At 46.2% G+C, this 26,000-nt stretch overlaps 3 protein-coding genes across 3 annotated transcripts; 2 read left to right on the forward strand and 1 right to left on the reverse strand.

Annotated features, from left to right (window-relative positions):
- The first annotated feature begins 1,589 nt into the window (after positions 1–1,589).
- LPCAT3 (lysophosphatidylcholine acyltransferase 3) lies at positions 1,590–16,824 on the forward strand. Its single transcript, XM_075510571.1, is given in 14 exon segments — positions 1,590–1,631; positions 1,633–1,786; positions 10,778–10,885; positions 11,002–11,108; positions 11,262–11,355; positions 11,477–11,514; positions 12,597–12,775; positions 13,189–13,297; positions 14,031–14,117; positions 14,436–14,602; positions 15,252–15,399; positions 15,941–16,099; positions 16,218–16,344; positions 16,477–16,824. Coding segments are annotated over 13 exon segments (1,509 nt in total). The 3' UTR covers positions 16,335–16,344; positions 16,477–16,824.
- A 216-nt stretch (positions 16,825–17,040) lies between these two features.
- EMG1 (EMG1 N1-specific pseudouridine methyltransferase) lies at positions 17,041–19,335 on the reverse strand. Its single transcript, XM_075510591.1, has 6 exons — positions 19,152–19,335; positions 18,969–19,070; positions 18,469–18,610; positions 18,028–18,086; positions 17,701–17,850; positions 17,041–17,372 (listed from the first exon to the last, which is right to left on the reverse strand). The coding sequence occupies exons 1-6, from the start codon at positions 19,311–19,313 to the stop codon at positions 17,259–17,261; spliced, it is 729 nt and encodes a 242-aa protein (XP_075366706.1). The 5' UTR covers positions 19,314–19,335; the 3' UTR covers positions 17,041–17,258.
- An 89-nt stretch (positions 19,336–19,424) lies between these two features.
- Positions 19,425–24,062, forward strand: PHB2 (prohibitin 2). The gene is made up of 8 exons (XM_075510583.1): positions 19,425–19,672; positions 19,745–19,829; positions 19,940–20,019; positions 20,124–20,308; positions 22,157–22,286; positions 22,763–22,866; positions 23,271–23,348; positions 23,906–24,062. The coding sequence occupies exons 1-8, from the start codon at positions 19,546–19,548 to the stop codon at positions 23,984–23,986; spliced, it is 870 nt and encodes a 289-aa protein (XP_075366698.1). The 5' UTR covers positions 19,425–19,545; the 3' UTR covers positions 23,987–24,062.
- Positions 24,063–26,000: the final 1,938 nt, after the last annotated feature.

The raw sequence follows: 26,000 nt of genomic DNA on the forward strand, positions 1-26,000 counted from the left end.
AGCAGCTGAGGGAGCTGGGATTGTTTAGCCTGGAGAAAAGGAGGCTGAGGGGAGACCTTCTCGCTCTCTACAACTACCTGAAAGGAGGTTGTAGACAGGTGGGGGTTGGTCTCTTCTCCCAGGTAACAAGTGATAGGACAAGAGGAAATGGCCTCAAGTTGCGCCAGGGGAGGTTTAGACTAGATATTAGGAAATTTTTCTTCACTGAAAGAGTTATCAAGCATTGGAACAGGCTGCCCAGGGAAGTGGTTGAGTCGCCTGGAGGTATTTAAAGGACGTTTGGATGAGGTGCTTAGGGACATGGTGTAGTGGTGGTCTTGGCAGTGTTAGGTTTACGGTTGGACTCGATGATCTTAAAGGTCTTTTCCAACCTATAAGATTCTGTGATTCTGTGATTCTATGTTGCCAGTCAGTCCCTCTCCCAGTCAGATTTGGCAAGGAATGGGATCTAATAGGTGCTACTGCCTAAAAGGTAATTAAAAAGAGGATGGAGTCAGACCCTTCCCAGGACAAGAGGCAATGGGCATAACTTGCAACAGAGGCAATTCAGAGTATAATCTGGACAAAAATGCTTCCCCCAAAGCATGATTCAGCACTGGCTGAGGTCCCCAGGGAGGCTGGGAGCTCTCCACCCTTGAAAATGTACAGCAATTGCCCAGGCAATGCCCTGAGCAACCTGATCCAGCTTTGGAGTCCTGCTTGTGAGCAGGGGTTTGGCTCAGAGACCTCCGGAGGTCCCTTTTCATATAAACCTTTGTGTGAGTCTGTGTTTGCCCCTCCAGCTAAGTTTGGGCAACACTACCCACCTGAATGACACAGCAAGAAAATGGTAACACAAACAAGGGGAAGAGGATCACATCCATTGCACCTGACGCTTTTGCTGAGGAAGAGAACTTGGGGTGCACTCATGGACGTCTGCACGAAGGGACACAACTAGGACATGCTCCTCCAACGGATGAGTTATGAGGAGGCTGTGTAGGCAGAGCCGCCCAGTTACTACAAAGAGTTGGGTGCCACAGGGACAGGGCGAGCGACAGGTGCTGCCATAATGTCTGGTATGGGAAGTGGGCCCCTCCGGGCCACAAGAGCCAAGCACCGACTGTCTGTCTTCCAGGAGCCACTGGGCTGGCGGGACCCGGCAGCACTGGGGTGGTTCAGTAGCGCGCCTTGTCCCCAGCCGGCAAAACAGCGCCCCAAGGCGAGGCCGAGACCCAGACCCAGGGTCCGCCCCTGTCCCTGCCCCACTCGCACAACCATTGGTCCCGCGCCGCCCATCCCGCGCGCCTCTTGCCCGCAAATAACCCCTGCCCCGCCCCGTCCCCTACCCCTCCCTGCCTGGCTCTCTCCTGTCCCGCCACAGCCAATGGAGAGGCGGGCTCCGCCTCGCCTGCCTGGCCCCGCCTCCCTACCGCCCAGACCGAGCCCCGCCTTCGGAAGCGCTTTCTCCGATCATTGGCTAGCGGGGACAGCCCCGCGGCACCGCCCACTCGCGGGGTAACCTTTGCCTTAGTGAGCGCAGGGCCCTGCCCCGCTGCCACCGGCTGTCCAATCGAAAGCGCCATGGGGGCGTGGCCGGCCCGGCGCAGCCAATGGGCGCGGAGGGGGTCGTGAGCGGTGCGGGGGCCGCGGTGGCTGGTGCTGCTGCCGGGTTCGAGGAGCGACCGGCCGGCGGGGCGGCCGGGGGAGAAGATGGCGGTGGCGGGGTCCGGCTGGGGCCTGGCCCAGCTGGCAGAGGCCCTGGGCTCGTCGGAGCAGGCGCTGCGCCTCATCGTGTCCATCCTGATGGGTAAGGAAGGGCAGAGGGCGCGGCGGTTGGGGGTGACGGGTCGGGCGCCCCGCTCGCCGTGGGGCCGAGCGACTCCGCCGCCGCGCCGCGCCGCGCCGTGCCGTGCCGTGCCGTGCCGTGCCATGCCATGCCATGCCGCGCGGAGGCCAGGGCCGGGCAGTGGCTTGCCGGCGCGGAGCTGCACCTGTGTCAGCGCCGCCGTGCCAGGCCACGTGTGCGCGCGGAGCCGGCGGGCGAGCCCCGCGCCGCCACCGGCCCCGCCCCGCCACGGCCCGGCCCGGCCCGGCCGGCGGAGGGCGGCGTGTGCCCGGCTTGTGCCACGACGCGGTGGGGAGTTCGGGACGCGCCTCGCAGCAGCTGGCGGTGTGGGAGCCTGGGGCGACCCTCCGCCTCTCTGGGTGGAGAGGGGGAACCCGCTCTGAAGCGGGGCGGGTAGCCGGTCGGTTTCCCCGCAGGGAGGTGGGGGTGCGGTCCTGGCAGGCTGCCTGTGAAAGGGGTGCAGGCACCCCGCGTCCGGGGGCGAGGGGGAGAGCCTGGCTTTGAGACCTGTGGAGCCAGTCGCCGTGGTGCTGGCATTCGGCGTGCTGCGAAACGAGTCTGGTTTGGGTCTGCGTGGTGAGCACTGTTTTGGGCGCAAGAACTTTGTTTGCAGTTGTTCCGCTGTCTTTGCGTGAGTGCCAGGTACTGCATGTGCATCAAATTCCCCATGAGCATGTGTCGGGAGGGGTGTACGCTTAGGAATCTCCACAGCCCTGCTGAGATGTCGCCCTGTCCGAGTGCAGGGCAGCTTTCTGCCAAGAGACATTATTAGTGTCTGCAGCAGTCATGGAACTATGCGGGAGTGGCATGTCATCACGGGGACTACCAGGTAGGCTGAGCAAAGCTTGCTAGCTAAGTGGCCAGAAGACCACTTAGCTGTTGTGCTGCACTCCACCTGCAACGTGGAGCATGTTGCAAAACACATGCTGCTTATGCTTACCTAAACAAGACATAGTTAAGTCACATGTAAAATGATTAAGGCAGGGCTAGAGTTACGATGTGGGCTAACAATTGCGCGGGAGGTTATAGCTCCCAAAACATTAATTCAAATGTATGTATACATGCTGTCTACATAAACCTCTGCAGATGCCCAATGAAACTTTGGGTTTTGAAAGCTTTTGGTGGTGTAGTCACCTAGCAGATAGGAAATACAAGCTTTTCTCAGAACCTAAAAGTATATTTGAAGGGATACAGCTGCTATTGTGTGTTCTGTCAAAATAAAGTTCCTTTGGCTAACTAAAAGTATAATTTTTAAAAAGGCATGCAAGAAAAGTTGTGTCACTTCATAACTGTGGTCTGGACCAGACTTATTTCTGCCTGATTTAATCTACGATGTGTAAGATCAAACTAAACCAAAACATTCTTCACATCAAGGGTAAATGTAGGGGATTGAACTATCATTTTGAACTTAACTTAGAAGTTAGTTAAACCAAACTTCTATAAAGAAAAAAGTAGTAGGAAACATATAGAGGACATGCACATAAGTCAGCATGAATTAATCTAGCAGCTCCCCACAGCTGAATGGGAGAAGTCCTGCTTTCCTTTCTCCCACATCTGTCTCTGGTACTTTAATTACGATCTGATGGAATTTACTTGCCTGGCAGAAACCTAAACCAGAAAAAGCAGATAGTTTACTACCAGGTTAGTCAACTGAACCAAACAAGGGACTAGTCTAACAAGTACTGATGCAGAAAAGCGTGTGTGGAGGCAGATGCATACAGTAAAGTGATACCTTTGCAGAATGTACCTTGAACATACTCTCAGAGTTCCTTCTTCCTTCTTACTAGCAATAAGCTAGAACATGACATTGGAAGGCTGTTTCCTGCTTGGTGTCCTATGGGTGAGCAAAACCACTTATTTGAAATGAACAGCAGATAATTATCATCTTAATGATAAGAAGAGATGCCCACTGCAGTCAGTAGATTCATTAAGTCCGAGATTTGTGTGTGTTGTTACAAATGTTCCACATCCAGTGTTGACACCAAGCCCCTGAGACAGCACAGTGTCCCTTCCTGATGTGGGCCACTGTCTATTTTGCATAAAGTCTTAATGGATCTTTAGCATTTGTATTAAAAGTCTGGGGATCAGGGACTGGGAACCCACTCACATCTCTTTCCCCTGCATACCTGAAATGTATACCAAACCATCCTGGTTTGGAGCTGCACATTTCCTTGTCCTTTCTCCCTCACTCAGTATCTCTTAATTACATGCAATTGAAGGCATAACTTCAGACAGAAGGCTTAAAGGCATGCAAAACAGCCTCGCCTCTAGTTTAGTACTCTGGCAGGTCATGTAGATTGAACCACTGAGGGGATTGACTCCTTAAGCTTTCCTGCTTAATGGATGGGTAGTAAAGCATTACACCATTACATTAAAAGGAAGTGCCAATCACCACTCCAGAGCAGCACGAAAGGAGAGCGAGAAGAGTTCCTTAACCCAGCGCTAACATGAAAAGAAATGTTTGTTTAATTGCGGCTTAGCTTACAATCCTTTTAATGTGACCGAAAACCTTGAGGGTGTTGGTAATGCTACTAGTGCTGATACCACTTCATAGGATGGCATGGGGTATAAATGAAAGGCATTTCTAAAAGCTGGAAATGGCATTAGGACAGGCAAGGTATGGCTTTTCCTTTACTTCCTCCATTTCAGGTGTTTGCATAGATTCAGGAAGAAAATTATTTTTGTTGGCTGCAGCTAATACTGCTGAATTATTTCAGAACAAGACCATGAAGACAAAGCGCGGTACTCTGTTCCCAAGATGGATTGAAAAGTTGTTGCTTATTTCTCCCTCTGTGATGCAGTTTGCCATCTACACTGTGCAGTCCTACTGCAACAACTATTTCTAGGGTTTCACTGTTCAGGGTTTCACTGTTCACTGTTTACCAGAAACTGGTAAAATTAGCTTTCTGCAAAAGAGGAAGAATTGCAAAGGACTTTGCAACTTCTTACGTTAATTTCTGGAGAAAGCTGAATTATTGTTGAAAAAATAGTCTGAATGGACTCTCTTGATTCAGAATAAGAATGTTCACTTAGTCATGATCTGAAATAACCAAAAGAGGTCATTTAAAACTTTTAACATTCTGCCACTACTGAAACAAAATTAAATACAGGGGAGAATGAGAGAAGGAGAAAGGAGGAAGGAAGAGCAGCTAAGAACAAAAATTGGAGTAGTCCTAAAGGGCACCACGTTTTCTCAGTGAACAAATGAAGATTGTAACTGCTGAGTATATTATGGGGATTTTAGTCACAGCTTTGTATTTAAATCAGAGACACCTTTTATACATCCTGCAATTTTGAAGCAAAGCATACAACTAGAATAGAGTCCATTGTACAAGATTAAAAACTTACTTCAGACTTCCTGTATGTGAAGATTTGCATAAACAACCTTTGAAGAAGTTGGTCTGCAATTTGGCAATATTGTCAACAGCAGTAAGACTTGAAGCATAGTTCTGGACCCTGTAATTTTAAAAAATTGTGGTATGTCTAGTACAATAATGTCTGTCAATCATATGAAAACGTCTTTTGAGAGATATACTCTACCTTGCATTCTTCAGTAGGTCCAGGGCCTGGTGTTCCCCCAGGAGAAACTCTGTCTTTAGGTCAGCATGCAAGATGCCAATGGTCTCAGCTCCGTACCTACAGAGTTGCTTTCTGGTTGCCGGAGTAAGCAGTCTGAACCAATGCTGTCCTAGTCTCTCAGAGAAGAAACGGAGGGAACCCCTCCAGCAGTACGAAGGAGAGATGAGGGTTTCTGTGCTGCTGCTCTTGTCCTCCCGTGAGAGGAGACATTTCTTTCCTGCTGTCACCACTCAAAGTGTAAACCAGGATACAGAAGGCCTTGTGGCACTGTGTATTTAAGATTTTAGGTTGATCTTATTTCTTGTGTGGCTGTATGATCCCGAAGAATTCAAGATGTTTATCTGGCCATACTATTACACAGTGGCTTGCAAGGTACCTGGCATGTTCTGCTGCATAATATGGAAGGGGGGCCAACATACTGTTTACAGCCCTGAGCCAGAACTGACCCTGCTGATCTGCCCAGACCTGCCAGGAAAAGCACTGCTCTACAAAAAACCCTCATCTACAGACATAGCTGTGACCTGCAGAAAGTAACACGTTCCTTCTGAATAGGTGCCAGAAACCAGCTGCTTTGCTTGCAAGTGGTCTTACCTCCTCCTCTTCTACCTCTTAACAGTTTTTTACACCCTCTGCTTATTCCTGCTCTCTGCATCCTGAAGATTTTTAGGCTCAGTGAATTTCTCCTTCTGGTCACCCATAGCTGATGACTTATCCCAAATCAAGTCCCCAGCTGGTAAGCCAAGCAAGAACCTTACTGAAGGGGAGGCAAACAACTGGTTTTAACGGGTAAGAGATGGGAGAAGTTGTAAGAGGCAGCACCATCCTGTCACAGGTGCTAAAACCAGCCCTGTCACAGAGCACTCATGTGCTGCCTTTTTTAAACTCTTAACTTCAAATACATCTTATTCTTTAAATAATAAAAAAAAGAGAGCACTGCGTAATGCTACAGACTGACTGTGTCTACATTAGCAAGTAAAATGGCACAGTAGGAGCAGATCTGTAGAGCAAAAAACTGGTTTGTGTGCAGTACCTGATGTCTTCACTATGTGGGTTTTGGGCATTTACTTTGGATTTGCTTCAGTCCAGTTGTACGGACTGAGCACCCATTGGAGTGCATTTTCAGTTCAGTTTCATCTGAAGAGAGTTGTGTTCACATGCTTTGAGATGGTTCTGGTATGCAAACTAAAGCACTGTAAGTGGACTTCAAAAGTACACTCCTGAGCTGAATTGAAATACTCACATATATGCACTCAGTCTTAAACGAAGTGTGGGACTTTTGCAGTATTATAGACAGAACGAGAACACCTTTGAAGTCAAAATATTAGGTAAAGCTTATATTTTAACGTCTTTTTCCTGTTGTCCCCTTCCTTTTAGTTTTAGCATTCTTATAAGAAAATGGAGACAATTGATCTGTTAGATGTTAACAACAGTGGAGTTAACTGATCAGCAAAAGGGAGAAGAGGAAAAATGGTCTGATCTGCTCTCTTGAAGACAAAATGAAGCTAACACTTATAAAAGGGGAAATAAATGGAGCAGATATTAAAAGAATGTTTCTGGTGTTCTTATTTGTAGCTTTATCTCCAGAAAAAGACAGGCATCTTAATCGCCCATTCCAGAAGATGGCAAACTTCTGGCAGTGCTATTTTTGCTTGGAATTAGTAGAACTTTCCTCCTGCCTCCAGCCTCTCGATCATTTACTTGTTTTGCTCAATTAGATTCTTGTATCTGTGGACAACCTGGGCGTTGTGCAGTGGCCCATTACTCTCCCAAATGGCTGTGTTGAAGAAGCTGACCTTGTCCTTTCCTTCCAGTGTCGGGATTCTTTTAACCAGAGGTCATCCTCTTGTTCCTGTGAGGTTAAAAAAAAAAAAAAAAAAAGAGGATGAATTTATCAGCAGCAGCATGTCTCGGCTAATTTGCTCCTTTTATGTCAGTTGCTAATTCCCTTCTATAGAAAGTCTGTCTAGAGGCAAAACCCAACTCTGCGTACAGACTGCTTTTCAACTCCATGGTGTGTAGAGGAGGAGAATTACCTTGGATCAGGAGGTCACCTTCTGTTTTCTCCAGGAGTATTACAGCTGGTTTCCTGCCTCAGTCCGCTCTGCCTGAGGGAGCTGTGAAAGAGGAGTTTGGCAGGCTGGGAGATGCTGTGCAGGGTCCCTCAGCAGCAAGGAGCGGGGACTCCCGTCCTGTTGCTTCTGAATGGCAAAAGCAAAGCAGCGCAGCATCCTGCCCGCCAACATATCCAAATGTGACAGCAAGCTTGTCAGGTGGCAACGGTAACTTCAAAACCTGCTCTCCTGCTTTTGCTGTGCTAATTCAGGCTGCTTCAAGAACACCATAGTGGAGCGGGAGTACTGCCATTGTTATCGGTAGGAATAATTCGTTATTTAATAGATAGTTTACAAGTGTTCAAAAATGCATGGGCCTCAGCAGGATGGCCATTGATATTCAGTATCCACTGCCATTTGGGGGTTAAAGTTTATATCTGCAGCGTGGAACTGGCCCAGTTGTAAAACTGAGAAAATTACCTTGCGTGCAGCAAAACTGTAACTAAATTGCAGTCCAGAGTACTAGCAAGTTGCTCTGGATATCAGAAGAATTTAGGCTGACGTTGTGACTTTTGAACTGGAACAGCACCCATGTAGTACAAGACCGGGATTTAAATTTATGGCTTTCTAAAAACATATATGCTGTGCATGCTAGTAGCTCTCTATTTGCAAGGGCTCATAATTCTTTCTGCTTCAGAGCAGCATTACCCAAACCATGATATGATCTCCTGCATAGAGCTAAAAAGGAGTACGTGTGACAGGTCTTTTAAAGAGTAGGAATATTAGTTGGGGATGTGATAAAATAGATAAAATTTCTGGCTTTTAGAAACTTGAGATATATTATAGTATTCAGTCATAATTTAATTCTATCTACAGCTGGAGCCAAAAAAATATTTCTTTTCTGATGAAAACGGAATGTTTTGCAAGATGGTACTGATTTTTGAGAGAGTGGGAAATCCTTGAAAATGTGGTTTTAAAACCGTAAGTGTCAACGAACAGCAATAAATTGTGCTTTGCCTATATTTCTGATCGGATCTTTCTCCCCCTTGCTCAAAAGGGGGAAATATTTTTCCACAGTAAACCGCAGTATCTTAACTTCTGATCTGATGGTAACACTTTATTTTTTTTTTTTTTTACTACTTTCCATTTCACAAATCTGTTGTCAGCAGGAAAATTGACATGAGAAAAAAGAATCCCTGTCTATATGTTTCTGCATATAAGGCTGATAGACAATATGACTTCCTTTTTTTTTTTTTTTTTTTTTTTTTTTTTTAATCATGTGAATTGCTCTAACTCTTTGACTTACTCCTGTATCCCCAGGGAGCCTGTGTGATGAACTCTCTTTGCTGATTCCCTCTTTCCTCCTCAGCTTGGCATTCGGGGACAGCAGAGGCACATACCTCTGATTCTGGTGTTGGAGCAGGAAGGGAAAGGGATGGTTTGGGTAAGGCATTTTGTAGGGGAATTTGGAGCTGCTGCTGCGGAAGGGAAGAACAAACTGGATGAGTGTGCAGGAGTGAAGTTGCCAGGCTTTGCGGGTGAAGGACTGTGGTATGTGGGGCTGGCCAGCTGCTCAGTCTGAGAAAGCAGCCTGTGGCGTGGAAACCGGTGCAGGACACAAAAGGAGGAAGGAACAGGAATGAGGAGGCAGGGAAGACTGAAAGAGGGGTGGCAAGAGGCTGAGGAAATGGGAAGCAGCAGCTCAGTTTCAAGGAGCAGCAGGTACACACCTGGGCTCAGCAGAGCATGCCACCGTCTGGGATCTAGAAGGGAGCCCAAAAGTCCCAAACTCTGGGACTCCTTCCCAAGGGGTTTGTGGGGGACAGAAAGGACCTTGAAATGACTCCAGTCATGCCTCAGCCTGTTAGCACTGACAGACTGCAATACGTGTATTTTAGATAATGTGACAGAGTTTCTCCTTTCCTCTCACAGTAGTGACTAGATTTGGCCTTGCTTATTGGAAACCTTTCATCCATCAAACACTTCAAGGCAAAATGTGCATTTCATCACCTTTTATTACTGCTCCATATAAAACATGACTACCTACTGCTACTATTACTCCATTAGTGCAGGTACCAGAGATCTGTCCACTGCTACAGATTTCAGCTAGGCTAATAAGCAGTGTGGATGCCAGTATGTGATGAATTTCCTTTTTTTTTTTTTTTTTTGGTAGAAGAGATTTTTTTTTATTTTGTTTTTAATCAGGATAAAAGAACACAAGCTTGCAAAGTAAAGCAGTAAGTTATGAAATGCCAGAATTAAAGTTGCTTCTGCTATCCCAATTCAGCTTGTTGTGCATGTGTCTTTAGAAACACTAATTGTGTGAACAGACTTCACATACTCATGAGATGGACAACGCTTCCTGTGTCAATAAATATATTATGTTTTAATACATGTCTAACGTGACAATGTTTATTGCATGCTATGTGAACCTCACATAGATGACAATTTAATTTACTCATGGGTTTCTGTATGGCACTTCTCACCGTACTACCAGAGTACTTCACAAATGTTTGCTTCTCACTAGAGCCACAAATGAATAATCTGGAGGCATTCCTAAATTGGACTGGGAACTAACATGCAGAAAATGCAAGGAAAAATCTCCTTCCAGTTCTCTTAGCTGCTCCATATGATATGCTTCTGACTGATTTTTTTTCTAAACTACTACATGCGTAGTCCCCGTGGATTTTAGTTACAGCTTTGTATGCCCAGTACTTCACAAATCAGATACAAATCTAAAGTTAGAGAGTTAGAAAAGAAAGAATATGCTACTGGAGATCATTTGGGGAACTCTAGGGTTAAAGTTGGTCAGCATCATATAAGAACTCATTGAGGTGGGAGCAGGGATTGATTTTTTTAGGACAATATAACGGTATTAACCATTAAATTCCCCCCTCCCCCCCCCCTTTTTTTTTAATCTAGCTTCTTGCCACATTCACTGTATTTGTCACAGAATTTGGATTCATGTGTTTCAGCATTATCCATATCTATTGAATGAGGCCAGAAGCTGTAATCCTGGAATTTCTTGCACTTCAATGTCAACTTTGATATAATAACGTTCCTATTAAAGGAACATTATATGTTTATACGTATTATACATTTCTTCTGTATAATACAAAGAATAAGTCATCTGGCTTCTATCCCCCAGATTGGAAATACAGTATCAGGAACGTATACCATGACCTGTGTTGATGATGTATCTATGTAAAGTACATGTTCCTAATTACATGTTCAAGAAAGCTATAATCTGGACCATTACGAACGCTTGTCTACATTAATTTACAACTCTCTCATCTTTTTTTTTTTTTCGTCGTCTACTCAGGATATCCTTTTGCCTTGTTCCAGCGCTATTTCCTCTTCCAGAAGGAGACCTACCTCATTCATCTCTACAATGTGTTCACAGGACTCTCAATTGCTTACTTCAATTTTGGTAAGTTGCGTTTGGGAAGAGCGCTGCCTGGTCCAGGGCGTGCTGCGATTTGGGAGGGCCTATAATGGGAAAATGTCATTTCTACTTCATCTCTCTCTTTTTCCCCCCCTCCACAGGCATGCAGTTCTTTCATTCCCTGCTATGTGTCCTCATCCAGTTCCTTATACTGAGACTTATGGGTCGCACAATCACTGCCGTCTTCACCACGTTCTTCTTTCAGATGGTAAAACTCTCTTTCTTACTGCATCGGTTTGTATAAAGGAGCCCTCTGTTCAGTTTTGCACTTCCCAGTAGCAACTGTGGGTGGAAAAGTGGAGACAGATCAAAACCAGCTGGAGGAATTAGTTTGAATAACCCAAACAATGGTTTCTTTCAGATATACCTTATGGCTGGATATTACTTCACAGCCACAGAGCATTATGACATCAAGTGGACAATGCCGCACTGTGTCTTGACGCTCAAGTTGATTGGTGAGTGACATCTCCTTCCTATCTCTTGCACTCTGCAACCCGTACCTCAGGGAAGAGAGGACTGCTTGCTCAGCCCAACCAGCCCATCCCAGGGCTTCAAATAGTTGTTTCTCACCTTTAGGTCTGGCCATCGATTACTATGATGGAGGAAAAGATCCGGTGAGTAAGACACCTTTCCTTCTTCATTCCTCCTCCCCTCTTCTGGGCCATTCCATTGAGCTAGAGGTCAGAAAATCAAGTTCAAAGGATGCAAGTTAGCAAGCTGCATTCAATGTTTGGTAAAACCCATAGCTGAGAGGGAAGCATCTGTGAGTGTCTGAGGGCACTGAATTCTGGAGTGGAAAGAAATAATTTGGAACAGAGACAGGTAGTGATTAGAGATGGACAAAAGTTATTTCAATCATGTCAGAATATTATTCTGCCTGCTTCTAAATTCCCCACCATCTCCTTCCCCCAAGCTGTTGCTTTAGATTCCCGATCCCCAATGCTCTGTGTCTTGTGGGTAGTGTACCTTTAACTTGCAGACCATCAACACTGGATCTCAGTTCCCATCTTCCTTTCCTTTGTTTAGTCTTACCATATCCTTGTGAATGGTTGCCCTTTACCATTTGTTAGGGCCCTGTTTTTAGAACAGGTGAAACAGTGAGAGAAGTTGCACAGCACAATGTGTGGGAGAGGGCAGAACACTTGCTACAGTCTCTTAATCCTACTTCAAGTATTTGCATTCCCCAGCTCCTGTTTGGGGCCTGACCCAGTCTTTAGCATCCATGGAATCACTGCTGACTGCAAGAAGACAAGATTGAGCTGAAATTTCCTAAGCTGAAGTTTCAAGTATTTAAAGACAATGAATTCTTGCATCAAGAAGTAGGAAGTGTAGGACGATAAAGCCTTGGGAGAGTACATGTGATTGCAGTCAGGGACTGGAATAGGTCAGATACAGTGCTTTTAGTATGCCTGCTGTGCTGGCAGGGATGCATGTCAATAGATCCCTTCCATGTTTTGAGCTTATTTGGGAATAGAGGTCTGTGCAACTGGTCTCAACTATTGGATCTTGTTGCTATTTAGAGGGGGTGGGGATAGAGAGGGCTGGGGAGAGGAATGGACGTGAAGTACAAGGTGGAAAGTTCCATATACATGGAGAGCAAGAACTGAGACCGTTAAGGAGGTAGCCTGAGAACATAACATTCGGAGCTAGTATGAGATCCCCTAGGATGATGTTAATGCCGCTCCCTTTGGTGCAGGAGTTCCTGACCCCTGAGCAGCGGCGATTTGCTGTCCGGGGAGTTCCTACCTTGCTGGAGGTCTCAGGATTCTCCTATTTCTATGGTGCCTTTATGGTGGGGCCTCAGTTCTCCATGACAGACTATCAGAAACTGGCAAGGGGTGAGATGACTGACGTTCAAGGCCAGAGACCCAATAGGTAATAAAAAGCCACTTAGCTCTTCACCTTCCTAAGATCCCAAAATGCTGAATCCTCCACATGTTCCCTGCAGCAGAGTGCCTTCTTACCTGGACACTGAAGTACTGTGACCAAAAGTGATTTATAAGACACGGCAGTCTTTCAAAAGTTACTCATAACTCTCTGTGTAATGTCCTAGCATTGTTCCAGGGCATGAACGTCAACAACCATTTGACATCTTTAGTATAGACTCCGTCCCAACGTGGTAACGTTAGCATCCCAGCTTCCAAACAGAGGCATCTGCTGCAGTGGAATGTGGTGACTTCCTATCGCTGTCTCCCCTACCTCCTCTTCTCCACTTCTCTTTTTAAAATTATGAGTTTGAAGGTCTCTTTCCAAGGCTATTCTTTGACCTTCATGTTTTTCTTTCTCAGTTTTATGCCTGCTCTCAAGCGCCTGAGTTTGGGTCTCTTGTTTCTAGTAACCTATACCTTGTCAAGCCTGTACGTCTCTGATGAATACCTCATCTCAGATGATTATATGGTATGTATTCATTTGGCAGTTCTGGGGTGTGGAAGAATTCCACTTCTCTGGTAGGCACTGAATCTACAAGAGTGGATTTTTTCTTCTTTTTCTTTTTTTCTTTTTTTTTTTTTTTAGTTTTGCCTCAATTTAAAAATAGGTTAAGTCAGCAACTAGTGATAAGTCTTTCCACAACTGATTTGGCTTTACTGCCTGTCCTGTGGATTCCATTTGATGCAGAACAGGAATGTGTTAAGCTGAACTGAACCAAATGAAAACTTCTACAAATAGAGAATTAATCTTAGATGCTACTGTTGTTTTTGGAAACCTAACATATGTGTTTTGTGACCTTTTAATGACCTTCCATTTAACCATTACATGCAAAGAACTTCAGTAGAGTAACTTGCAAGGCTTACCAGAATTTTTGAGGTTCTTAGAAAACTCTTAACAAGTAATTTCTACCTGCAGATGATCAGTGTTTCTGTGTCAGCATGAATAAATGAGGGTGTAAATTCCATGATGATTATACTAATCCCAGAGTCCTCCCAAAGTACCTATTTCAGTACAGCCAAATATTACTGAAGGAAGGAGAATGATGTGTAAATTTGTGTAAGCCAATAGCCTGGCAGTCCAGTCTCAACACATATATCAGATTAAAATGAAAGACAGTGATGAGATCTCATCTACCTTGTCTCATTATTGTCACACAACTCCATTTTTAATTTTTATTCTATTTCACTCTTTATCTCTGCAGGAGAAGCCTTTCTGGTTCCGTTGTGGTTACATATTGATCTGGGGCAAAATTATACTCTACAAATATGTAACCTGCTGGCTTGTTACGGTGAGTCTAGATGTTGTTCCAGAAACAAAAGGCAAATGAACAAAGGTAGCACCTTTGCAGCTACTTAGTATGCTGTTGGACTTAGCACTAAATGGAAGTAATCCAAATATCTGGAGGTCAGTGCAGGTCAGTTTAGCTTGCTTTAAGTTAGCAAAGGCTAGCTAAAAAAAAGCAGGCAGTTTTTAATCCATTTGTTCCATCTGCAGTGGTGTCTCTGCTCAACACGGTGAGAGTCAGAGCTTCCCCACCTCTGCCTTTCCAAAAAAAAAAAAGGGGCAATGTTTTCCTCTCATCTTTCTTGTGAACCTTTTTCCATAGGAAGGTGTCTGCATCCTTGTTGGTCTGGGGTACAATGGGAAGGACCAGAGTGGAAAGCCTTTGTGGGATGCCTGTGCCAATATGAAGATCTGGCTGTATGAGACAACACCTTTGTTCACGGGGACCATTGCTTCTTTTAACATCAACACCAATGCTTGGGTGGCCCGGTGAGCAGGACAAAATTCCTCTTCTATAATGTGTTGGTAGCGTCTGTCAACAGAACCAAGATTCTAGGCTGAGAGGGAGCACTGGACCACTAGAGGAAGAATCTGCCAGTTTTCAGTTCTTAACGCTCTTTCTTGCATGTTTTGCTGCTGTGCCATTTGAAGCAGGTTACTGGGTTAGACAGATCTTTTCATTCAATCTAAAAGGGCAGTTCATTAATATAGGCAAGCTGTTGACGGCAGCAGGAGGGCAGAGGCTAGAATGGGACTACAGCAAGCCCTTCAGCCTGCCTGGTCAAACAGACACAGAACTGCTCTAACAGCTGGTTCCTACATCATGCCTCTTGATGCTCCCTATGCAATGATTCAGCTGGGTTTTGGTTTGGCACTTCCTGGGGGACACAACTGAATTGTAAAATACCTTCAATTCTGTGTGCGTTGTCAGATGAACCACTTCTCCCCGTCAGCTGGGACTTCTCTAAGACAAGGGCTGAGGTACATTTTGCCCTGGTAAGGGGAGCTGTCTTGCTGTTTCTGTCACCACAGGGTGTGCAAAGGCATACACTCCCCTGTGCCTTGCACCTCTGACATGGAGAGCGGAAGATGGACAATAAACTAGAAGCACTTTGAATTTGTTTCTTTTCTGCTCTAGCTACATCTTCAAGCGTCTGAAGTTCCTGGGTAACAAACTGCTGTCACAGGCACTGGCCCTGTTCTTCCTGGCCATTTGGCATGGGCTGCACTCTGGCTACCTGGTGTGCTTTCAAATGGAGTTGCTTATAGTCATCGTTGAAAGACAGGTGCGCTTTGTCTGACTTAACAGAATGGGGTGGCCTGCATTAGCCTTTCCCTATGCATCTGGAAACTGCCACACTGAAGGCTTTACTTGGATTAAATATGAAAAATAGCTGCTCACTTTGGAATTGGTGTTCAAACATGATACGGTTCTGTTCTCAAGAGTTCAGTAGCTTGCTGGCTTCTGCATGAGCAAGCCATAAATTTATTGGAGAAGCTGACAGGAAGAAAAGTGGAGAACTTGGCATATAAGTAGAGGGCAACTGAAGTGCTTGGCAGCTGGAAAGGCTGGAGGACAAGCACATGAGCTGAATGCCTCTGCTAAATCTCCCTCCCCGTACTGAGAGAACAATATTCCATATTTAAACTTCTTTTTTAATTAAAACTTTGAGCAGGATGGGGTACTTAGCTACTTTTTTTTTTACTAAATTTGACTGTTTACTAAAATTCATTTTACACAGCTGGATAGATACTTTGGCCCTAGAGCCTGCATATATAGCCACAGGACATCCAACTGAGGAGAATTCTGTTTTTTCTTTAAATTAGGTCATAAACCTTGTTCGGGACAGTCCTCCCCTAAGCACTTTGGCCTCCATCACTGCCTTGCAGCCCATCTTCTATGTGCTGCTGCAGGCTAACCACTGGATGTTTATGGGTTACTCTCTGGTGCCATTTTGCCTTTTCACCTGGGACAAATGGATGAAGGTATTTAGTAGCCACAAACAGACAACCCATGCAACTGATCCTTTTCCCTCCATGCTTTCTCATATGTTCTTGGCTCAAAGCTGCTTGTTGATCCTTAATCCTGCCTTTCTCTTTACAGGTGTACAAGTCTATTTATTTCCTTGGCCATGTGTTGGTCTTCACCTTATTATTGGTGTTGCCTTACATTCGCAGATTAATTGTGCCACAAAAAGAAAAGCTAAAAAAAGCAGAATAACAGCCAAAAGGTAAGGCTGTGCTGTGTGGAGAGAATCCCACACTTGGGCTAGGAGGTGAAGTGGGGCAGCAATGTTACATCCCAAGGTGAAACACAAACATAAGAACAGCCAAACCAAATCTACCACTTTTCTCTTTTTCAGATTGTACCACCTGTGCATTTGTAGGAGTCGATTTAACACTCCAGAAGCAACGCATCACCTGCCAAGTTTGCTGTGTTGAAGTATGACTTTTTTCAACATGAGGAGGGGGAAAGAGAAAGCACAGGGTCAGAGACCCGAAAGGAGGGGAATGGAGTAAGCCTCCTTCCAGATCCTCCACCTTCTGTATGTTGCCTTATCTCTCTGCCACCCTCCAGTGGACACTCGTGTCTTTCTGCTGATATCAGATGATTGTAAAACACTCGACGCAGGCACTGTATTGGATTGGAGCCACCTTCTGACTTTTCTACGTTTGTCATCCAAGATAAAAATTGCTCCTGGTCTTTTTCATATCAGCTTCAGCTCCTTTCCTCTTGGGTGCCTCGGTGTGGGAGTGTGAACTGTCGCACATCACTGAGCAAGGTGATTCTACAGGACTGAGTAACTTCAGCTGCAGGGCAAGCAGGGCACAGCTAAATTTCAGTTCCATGATAAATTTGGGCCGAGTCCCTGCTCTAAAGGGATTAAGCCTGCCCACGTACTAAACATGAGAAAGTAAAATACACAAAAACTCTTATCAAAAGTGACCTTTAATAGGAGGAAAAAAGGTCAGTGGGGCAGTCCACTTAAAGTCTCATTGCTCCAGAAGCTACAAGGATGAAATTGAAGCCTTTTCCCTTCCAGCACCCCAAAGGTGCACGAGCTCCACACCTAAGTAAAACAGCCTCTCCAGAACATGGAGTCACTGTATAGGAGTCCACCACAACAGTAGTAGCAGCAGAAGCTCACACTACTCCCCAAACTTCCTCAAAGGCAGTAGTAATTTTAGCACATGTCAGGGCAGCAGAGAGGGGATAGTTGCTGATGGAGACCATCTTTTCTGTATAGTCAACATTGACCTAGAAGAGAGAAAAATCAAGCTGCAAGTTTTCACTTAGTCCCATCTATCTCTGTTGGTTGGAGAGGCACAATATTTCTCCAAGGTTGAACACAGCCACAATAAAACACAGCAGGACAACTGCTAGCCCTCACTAGTGCCCTCTCTCGGGAGGGAGAAAAGTCCCTAGCATTGCAGCGTTGGGACTTTTTTTGACAAGCCTAGCTGGGGGAAAAAAGCAGGGGTGGGACAGGGGGACCAAGCAAAAAAAAGAGCAGAAGAAAAAAAACCCCATACTCAGAACAAGACTGAAATCTATTTTGATAAAGATTTTTTACACCCCCACTTACCGAACCATGGGCAAAAGCTCCCACAACAACGGCAACTGGCTCTGCTGTAGGAACCAGTTCACGCAGATCTGACACCTTTGGAACTGCAAAAGAGGTACCTATCTTCACACAGCCCACAGGGAGATGATCACTGACTGGATTTTTAATCACCTACAGAAAGCAGGAAGTTAATAGGGGTACAGAGGTAAGAGACCCTGCCACATAGCTCAGTCTATGGTTTGTAAAAAAAAAAAAAACAACAAACAAACACCACACCACACTCCTACATCACTAGCTGCAAAGGAGGAATGTTGTGACGTTACCTGTGAAGAGTCAAAGAATGTTTACCTTCAACAACTTCTGAGGCCCATCAGCTGCTCGAACGCTGAGCTTATGCAGCAACTGAACTGACAAGAGAAGAAAGTTAGTTAAGCTGTCTCTTCTTTTGCCAGAGGAATCTTATCCTTTACCTAGTGATCAGAGCTAAAAAGTAGACAAAAGTCTATCTTTAGACTTCTCAGCATCTTCTAAAGCAGTCCTCAGAAATACTGATCAGTGAGTTATTTTGCTGCTAGCACAGTCTCATGCAGGCACTCCCCGCTGTGCTAAGGAACACATAGTCGGACTATGCATCCTGGAACTCACAAAAAGACACTTTCATTTCTCTGCTCTTTTCTCACTTTCACATTTTTAAGGTTGGTGCAACTTTTTGACTCTTCCCAAAATTCTTCTACTCCTAACCACCTTCCTGTGTTATTTTGTGCCCAGTATAAAGTTTGAATCACTTACCCATAAGACCACAGAATCGATCAAAAGTTCTTGGGATTCTGGTTTGGGGATTGACTTCAATTAGAACATTCTTCTGGGTATGGATATAAACCTGCAGGAGACCAGCCCGATTCAGGGGGCTGTCCATGAGCATCAGGAGACTCTAAAATAGAAAAACATGCAGTAGTGGAAATAGAAAAGGTGCAAGAGAGAGGACTCTTAGAAAACTTGAGGGTTAGCTCCTATGAATGCACAAGGAACTGATATTGAGGCAGAAAGGAGTTCATCTGGGCATGTGAACTCTATTGTAATGCTGAGAGAAAGCAATCCCATAGCCAAATAAAAAGAATTACTAAACTTACAAATAGTATAGTGGGTAAGGCCAAACTCACCCCTGTTCCAGGGGCACAAACAGACCCCAAGACTGAAGAACAGCCTCCCTCAAGCCGACTGCCCGGCCGCCCTGCCACCGCCCCGAGCAGCCCAGGCCGCCGCAGATGCTGCCTGGATCCAGCCGGTACCTGGTGGGTGATGTCGGGCCGCACCTCCCCGGGGTCCCGGCCGTTCCGCAGCAGCAGCGCCTTGTGCTTGTCGCAGTTGAGGAGCTCGAACGTCTTCCCCACCTACGACCAAAGCACGGAGAGGTAGGCAAGGGCGCCCACGGCCGCCTTCGGCCCAGCCGGACCCACCACCACCACCCACACCTTCACGGTCTCCAGACTCGCCCCCTCCAGCACCACCAAGAGTCGCCGCGGCCCGCGGGGCCGCTTTGCCCCCAGCGAAGCGTCTTCAGCCTCCGCCTCCTCCTCATGAGGCCGCCTGGGCGCCGCCATTTTGCTACCGCCGCACCGCGCGGCACCTGGCATACGTCACCGGGAGCACCGCCCCCAGGCCGCCCACCCAAGATGGCGCCTGGGACGCTCTGGTTATCTCGCTCCGGCCGGACCCACTTCCGGAGGGCAGTACGGCCCCGGTGGAAGGCGGTGGCAGGGCAGGAAGGGGCGGTGACGCCGCCTGCCCCACGGTTTCCCGCCGGAGCGCCTTGACGCCTGCAGCTTCCGGTGTCCTTCCCGGTGGGGAGCGCGGCGCGGTGCGGCCATGGCGCAGAACCTGAAGGACCTGGCGGGGCGGCTGCCGGCCGGGCCGCGCGGCGTCGGCACCGCCCTCAAGCTGCTGCTGGGCGCCGGCGCCCTGGCCTACGGCGTCCGCGAGTCTGTCTTCATCGGTGAGTCCCTTTCGCCCCCCCCGCGCCCGGTTCCTCCGCCTCCCGCGCTGACCGTGCCCCTTCTCCCCGCAGTGGAAGGCGGGCAGCGGGCCATCTTCTTCAACCGCATCGGCGGCGTCCAGCAGGACACTATCCTCGCCGAGGGGCTGCACTTCAGGTAGGGCCCAGCTCCCCTCTCCGAGCCCGGCCCCGCGGGCCCGGCCGCGGCTGCTGCGGGACCCGCGCTGCCCTGATCGCCCCGCGTAACGGGCCTCCCGGCCTTCGCAGGATCCCTTGGTTCCAGTACCCCATCATCTACGATATTCGAGCCCGGCCACGGAAAATCTCCTCCCCCACCGGCTCCAAAGGTGAGAGCGGCTCCGCAGGCCGGAGCACGAGGCCTAGGCAGCGCCTGTGGGGTGGGATTCCGGCTGCGGCGCTGGCCCTGCTTCTATCTCTTTCTCCTCTTCAGATTTGCAGATGGTGAACATTTCGCTGCGTGTTCTCACACGCCCCAATGCCGCAGAGCTGCCCAGCATGTACCAGCGCCTGGGCCTGGACTATGAGGAGCGAGTCCTGCCTTCCATCGTTAATGAAGTGCTCAAGAGTGTGGTAGCCAAGTTTAACGCTTCACAGCTCATCACTCAGAGAGCCCAGGTGAACTTTTCTGGAGGAGACTTACACTCAGGTTGCAAAGAAACAACTAAAGTGTGGATATGGGGAATGTTACAATAGATGAAGGATAAATATATTAGGCTGGTGGATGTTGCATCCAAATGGAAAGGGCATGGAACTGTATCTCGCTTACAGTTTGATTCCGATACGGATACAAACACTAAGGCTGTACCACTAGCTTCTGAGAAGACAACTGGATTCATTGGTATATAGAGTGCAAAACTGTACCATAATGTAATGATGGGGGAGGGAGAGCTGATTTACATCATAGTCCACAGGTAACAGTAGAACTGGCTTTAAAAAAATGATTAGTTGGCCTTTCATAGGTCTCAGAAGAGCTGTTAGAGCAAACTAAACAGTTTTAAAGGATCTGAAAAGCGGAGTGGATGAGCAGTTAACAAAGCAGTAAACTTTCAGTCATGGGTGCTACAGAAGGGTAGCAAATATTTCTGTTTAGAGAAAGGTTAGAGAGTAGTGTGGGCAAGTTGCAAAATAATAGAAATATTTAGCTTATAAAAGCCTATACTTGAAAGTTTGTGTTCTGATAATTTCATTGCCAGGGATTCTGAGAATACCTGTCACCTATCACAGCTGAGGGAGAGAGAAGTTGCTGATTTTCTTTTAAAAGGCTTTAGAGGAGATCTTGTGTGAGTCTACTAAAGAGGATAAGTTGTCAGAAAGGTGAAATACAAAGCGTCTCTTAACTAGTTGCTGATCCATGACAAAAAAGTTAAGCGTCCAGGTCATGTTGTGGGAACTGATCCATCGCAGGTTTTGTGCTAGGCCACATGCTGTGCACTGAAGTGGTTTGTTAATGATCTTGTAGAAAGAGAATAAGTGGAAAAGGAGGATGTGACAGCAAAGAAACAATGTCTGCAAGGGATTTAGGTTTATCGGAAGCAAAGACGACTTAGGTATCTCTGAAATTTCTGAATAAAGGGACTTGAATTTGCCTTCTTGTCCTATATTCGTTCGTTACTGTGCAGTAATGCATATTGAAACGATTGATAGTCAGAAGAAAATGAAGGGACTTTACGTCGTTACGTGCTTGCAGTTCACTCAGTGAAGGATTCTGGCATCATTTTAGAATTTTGCTCATAAACAGCTGCACTAAAAGTAAAAGCAAATACTAGACTGGTCAAGGATGTGATACTGCAGCAATCATTTCTATTTAAGTCAATATTTGGTGCAGGACTTGTCAGCCTGCCTGAAGAAGATAACTGGCAAGTTAAAGGTAACTCAGAAATGAGTAGAATAAATCAAAATATCTACCAACAACACTCGTCCAAAGAGACTAAAAAAAGTGGAGTAGCCACACTAGATGAGTAGCTACAGTAGTTAAGAGATGTGATACGTCTACAATGTGTAGCAGTGGGGAGTGGTAATTGTTATTTTCTTAATCTGAATATAAATATGAGGAGACAGTCAAACTGCAAACAGTGGCAAATTCAAGATGGAGAAGGAAATACTTATTGCCAAAACACGTAGGAACTGTGGAACTAGATGTGATAGGATGTGAAAGCAAAAAAACTTTCAAGAAGTTTTTTATTTTTGCACTAGTAATTGTATAGTATAGTTAAGTAATAACTCTAAATAAGCTGTAATATACTTTTGAAAATGCAGTACATAGCTATGGATATGCAGCGTTATTTAGAGGTGACAGATTCAGAGATGGTATTAATGTCCGTGGTTCAGGGTTTGTTTTAGGTGATGTCTCTCTTGGGCCTGATGTGATGTGAATGAACTGGAAAGAGCAGTTGTGCTTCACTTTTGGAGTGCACAGGAAGTGAGAAACAGCCTGGTACTCTCTCTGCTATATTTGTGTTTCAGGTGTCTCTGCTCATTAGGCGAGAATTGACAGAGAGAGCCAAGGATTTCAGCCTCATCCTGGATGATGTGGCTATCACAGAGCTTAGTTTCAGTCGTGAATACACAGCAGCTGTGGAGGCTAAGCAAGTGGGTGAGTTCAATTTACGCCTAGAAAGGGTGGATTGCCTTTGCCTTTTCATTGAATTATTAAACAAAGAAGCAGAATTTGGCCTAGCGTATCATTGCTTTTGCATTGATACGGCTACAGAGTTATAAACCTCAGCCTCCTTAGGAATGGAGCTAAACAGGTTCTTTCACAAGTATTATCAAAAACTTTGGGTCATAGCTAATGGGATAGACCGTCAGTGGGACTTAGTTCCCAAGACTGTGGGGTTCTTCTTCAGACTGGGACTCTGTCACTTACTATGGGGATTATGCTTAGAGGGTCTGGATGCTGTTGTTTTTATTTAAGAAGTAGTAAAGTACAAATTTCTTATTTGTGGATATGGCCCCAGAATGCTGTCAATTCTTTTGGAAGCAGAGCCCCCAGGCCTCAGCTGTAGGGTTCTGGTGGGGGGCTTGGAAAATGTGATCTGCTTCGAATGCTTTTGGCCATTCTCTCTGCAGCCCAGCAGGAGGCACAGCGCGCACAGTTTCTTGTGGAGAAGGCCAAGCAGGAGCAGAAGCAGAAGATTGTTCAGGCTGAAGGGGAAGCTACAGCTGCCAAGATGATATCCTGCTTTGAGAGATGTTGTGGGTTGTGGCTTGTGAGCTTTGACAGTCCTGAGAATCTGTCACATTGGGCGCACGCTTAGGAGACTGTTATCAGATGATAGCTTCAAGTAGGTCACTGCCTTCCCCCCCCCTACAGTTGGCTGGAGTGAGGTTACAGGTCAGAGCAGAGAAGGCCATGAGCCTCCACTCCCTGTTGTAAGGTTTAACTTTTATTGGCTGTGTGTAACCATAATCTGTAATGTTGTTCCTTGATTTGGGGAAGTAAAAATATGCCTGCCCAAAGGCCCAAGTTACTGGGACAAAGATTGCTAAGACATTTGACGATATGGCTTAGGAAGAATTCCTTGAGGGTAAGCAGCTTCCATTAGCAGGGTTTTCCTTAACTGTTGCTCCCCTGTACCTCGGTGAAGCTCTCAGCAGGAATCCAGGCTACATCAAGCTACGTAAGATTCGAGCTGCTCAAAACATCTCAAAAACGGTGAGCAATGAGGCACAGAATTTCCTTCGTCTTTCTGCAGTCCTTGTGCTGTCCTCCCAGCCCAGTGGCCATGTGATGAATTTAAGGCGAATGTGACCTGCCCTGTCATGATCTTTGTTCCTGCCCAGCCCTTCTCTGCTCAAGTAGAGCTTAAGATTTAGCTTGCAACGATCGGCAATTAGATATGAGGCTAGGAGTTCATGCCTTCCATATGACAAGGCCAGATCCACATCAGATTCCATCACCCACACTCAGCTGCAGCCACCAAAAGCTCCTGGTTTCCTGCGGCTGAGAAGAGGGAACACGATAAGCTTGGGATAAAAGGTCTGTCTGACAGGGAGAGAGAATGAGCATTTCTTTTAGGAAGTCTGATGGCACTGGGATGGGAAGTCAGGAAGTTACAGAGTTGTTTTGGGGAATTGCATGGATTTAACCGAGATCTTAAGTAAATAAAAGAGTGCTGTATTTGGAGGGGGAGATAGGTTCCTTATTCGTGCTATTCCTCCATGTGCATTTATACTCCTTTATGCCATCTCTGTAATGGATTTCTTTTTCAGATTGCTGGCTCACAGAACCGTGTGTATCTCACAGCAGATAATTTGGTACTGAACCTGCAGGATGAGGGCTTTACCAGGTAAAGGGCCAGATGGCTGGATTTGTCTGCACCCTGCCTGTGAAGCTGGTCCCCTTTCTGGAGCTCTCTCAGGATCTTTTCTCTGAGAGGAGCCTGATGCCAGAGGACACAGCCAAGTAGGGAGCAGTCTTACTTACTGTAGAAATTGAGATTTTTGTTAAATCTAATCAATTTACTCTTGGTTTTTCTTCCTTTCCCTGCCCCCCCTTACTGCATCTTCCTTTCCCTGTCCCCCCTTACTGCATCTCCTGACACACAGAGGAAGGTAAGACACTGTTTATTTTGATCCTTTTGTTAGTACTTGGAGCAAGGGTGTTGATGTTTGCCTGGTGCCTGGGATGTTTCTGTCTTGGGCCTTTCTGGCCACAGGAAGTTTATTCCATCTCTACCTCAGTTCCCAGTTGTGATGTGAAGCGTGAAGCCTTCCTTGCAGGGCCCCACAAACATCTACATCAAGTAGGAGATACTCAGTAATTGGAGCTCTGTCTGTGTCCCATAAGGAACCTGGCATGGGGAAGGCAGGAATAACTAAGGAGCATCCTCTGATCTGTCCCACGTATATACAGGGCATCCTGTATTTACGGCAAAGAGGGCTTTAAGAAGGCAGTTAGATGATCATAGGAATTTGTGTTGGTTTGGAGTAATGATCTCTAGGAAAGATTCTCTTGTTATTCTCCAAAAGCTTTCTGGCCCATGCTAGAAAACCCTATTCCCTGCTTTCAGAGCTGGCAGGGAGTTTGGTGGCTTTGCCTAATCTGTCCAGTGTTTACTGGACAAGGCAGTGCCAGCTGAGCTAATAGTATGCAGCTTAGATTTCTTAGAATCAAGAAAGGAAGCCAGAGCTGTTTGGGGTTTTTTTTGTGGGATCTCTGATTGTGAGATCCTTCTTCCTTACCTCTGACCAGATTCTGTCTTATTCATCCCAGAAGGCTTAAGAGGCTTTGAAAAAAGTACCTAGTAGGAAGGACTTGAAGTCCAGATCCTTTGGGTGTGACACCCTACACCCCCAAGTCTGTAGGGAGGGTCTGGTTCAGCTTTGCTTGTGCTTTCTGGACTAATGGCTCACTTCTGTCTCCCTTTCAGTGACAGTCTCCTACTCAAGCAAGGGAAGAAATGAAAGAAACTAAAGCCTCCTAGAACCACCGGTGCTCACCAGCAGAAGATATGAGTGAGGAGCTTTGAACTCCCTCCACTAGCATTGTTTGCCCTCACTTTGAAGTTGTTAATCCAGTAGCCAGATTTGGTTCCATCTATGCCCTGCTCTCTGCCCCTGCTCCATCTGTGGTGATGCAGTTGTGGAATTGGGCTCTGCCACTAGGCAGCTGTAATCCCTTTCTCACCCCACCAGTTATATGTGGGGAGGGGGCAAGGGTGCTTCCTGGTATTAACCCATGTGGATATAGTAATTCACCTCTAATCCTTATTAATTTTTAGATTTCTGTAGGGTAAAATCAGAATTCTTTTTTTTGGCCAAGCAAGGGAGTTCTGCTGCCATCAGCACTAGGCTTTTTTTCTAGTAAATTTTGTTTCTCCTTCACTCTTCATCCCGAGAGAACCTGGGACTGAATTCAGGAAAATGTTATTCGTTGGGTGCCTGTCACTGCTGGAATATCTATTTGTGTCACTGTCTGCTCAGTGATTCAAACATTTGTAAAAATTAAACCCCCCAAATTAATGCTGTGTCTAAGTGTGCTTAGTGCCAGAAAAAGAGGTTATTTTGCATACGGGGAGGGGGAACAGAGCTTTAATTTGGTTGAAGGCAGAATCAGGATGTTGTGGGGAAAGGAGCAAGGGAAATACCCTGCTGTTCACTGAGAAATCACAGGGTGGGGAGAGAATGAGCAGGTGTGGATGCTCATATAGCTGCACAGGTGACCAGGGCTGGTTTCTTAGTTGCCTATAGATGCTAGAGGTGAGCGTAGGTTTACCTGCTTTTCTGTATCACAGCAGCATGTATGTACTCTGTCCTGACCTCCATTGTTACACCTTGGTTTTTTCCCCCCTACTTTCCTGGCCAA

The sequence above is a fragment of the Mycteria americana genome, chromosome 1, assembly GCF_035582795.1.
Source record: "Mycteria americana isolate JAX WOST 10 ecotype Jacksonville Zoo and Gardens chromosome 1, USCA_MyAme_1.0, whole genome shotgun sequence".
Classification (NCBI taxonomy): Eukaryota; Metazoa; Chordata; class Aves; order Ciconiiformes; family Ciconiidae; genus Mycteria; species Mycteria americana.

Bases quoted from the DNA above. Each gene is read 5' to 3' on its own strand.
- EMG1 (XM_075510591.1), bottom strand. From the start codon at position 19,313: ATGCCAGGTGCCGCGCGGTGCGGCGGTAGCAAAATGGCGGCGCCCAGG. The intron at 19,071-19,151 runs GTGTGGGTGGTG...CTTTGGTCGTAG, and splicing joins CGAGTCTGGAGACCGTGAAG to GTGGGGAAGACGTTCGAGCT. The intron at 18,611-18,968 runs GTACCGGCTGGA...TTTCTATTTTAG, and splicing joins GGCCCGACATCACCCACCAG to AGTCTCCTGATGCTCATGGA.
- PHB2 (XM_075510583.1), top strand. From the start codon at position 19,546: ATGGCGCAGAACCTGAAGGACCTGGCGGGGCGGCTGCCGGCCGGGCCG. The intron at 19,830-19,939 runs GTAGGGCCCAGC...CGGCCTTCGCAG, and splicing joins GCCGAGGGGCTGCACTTCAG to GATCCCTTGGTTCCAGTACC. The intron at 22,287-22,762 runs GTGAGTTCAATT...TTCTCTCTGCAG, and splicing joins TGTGGAGGCTAAGCAAGTGG to CCCAGCAGGAGGCACAGCGC.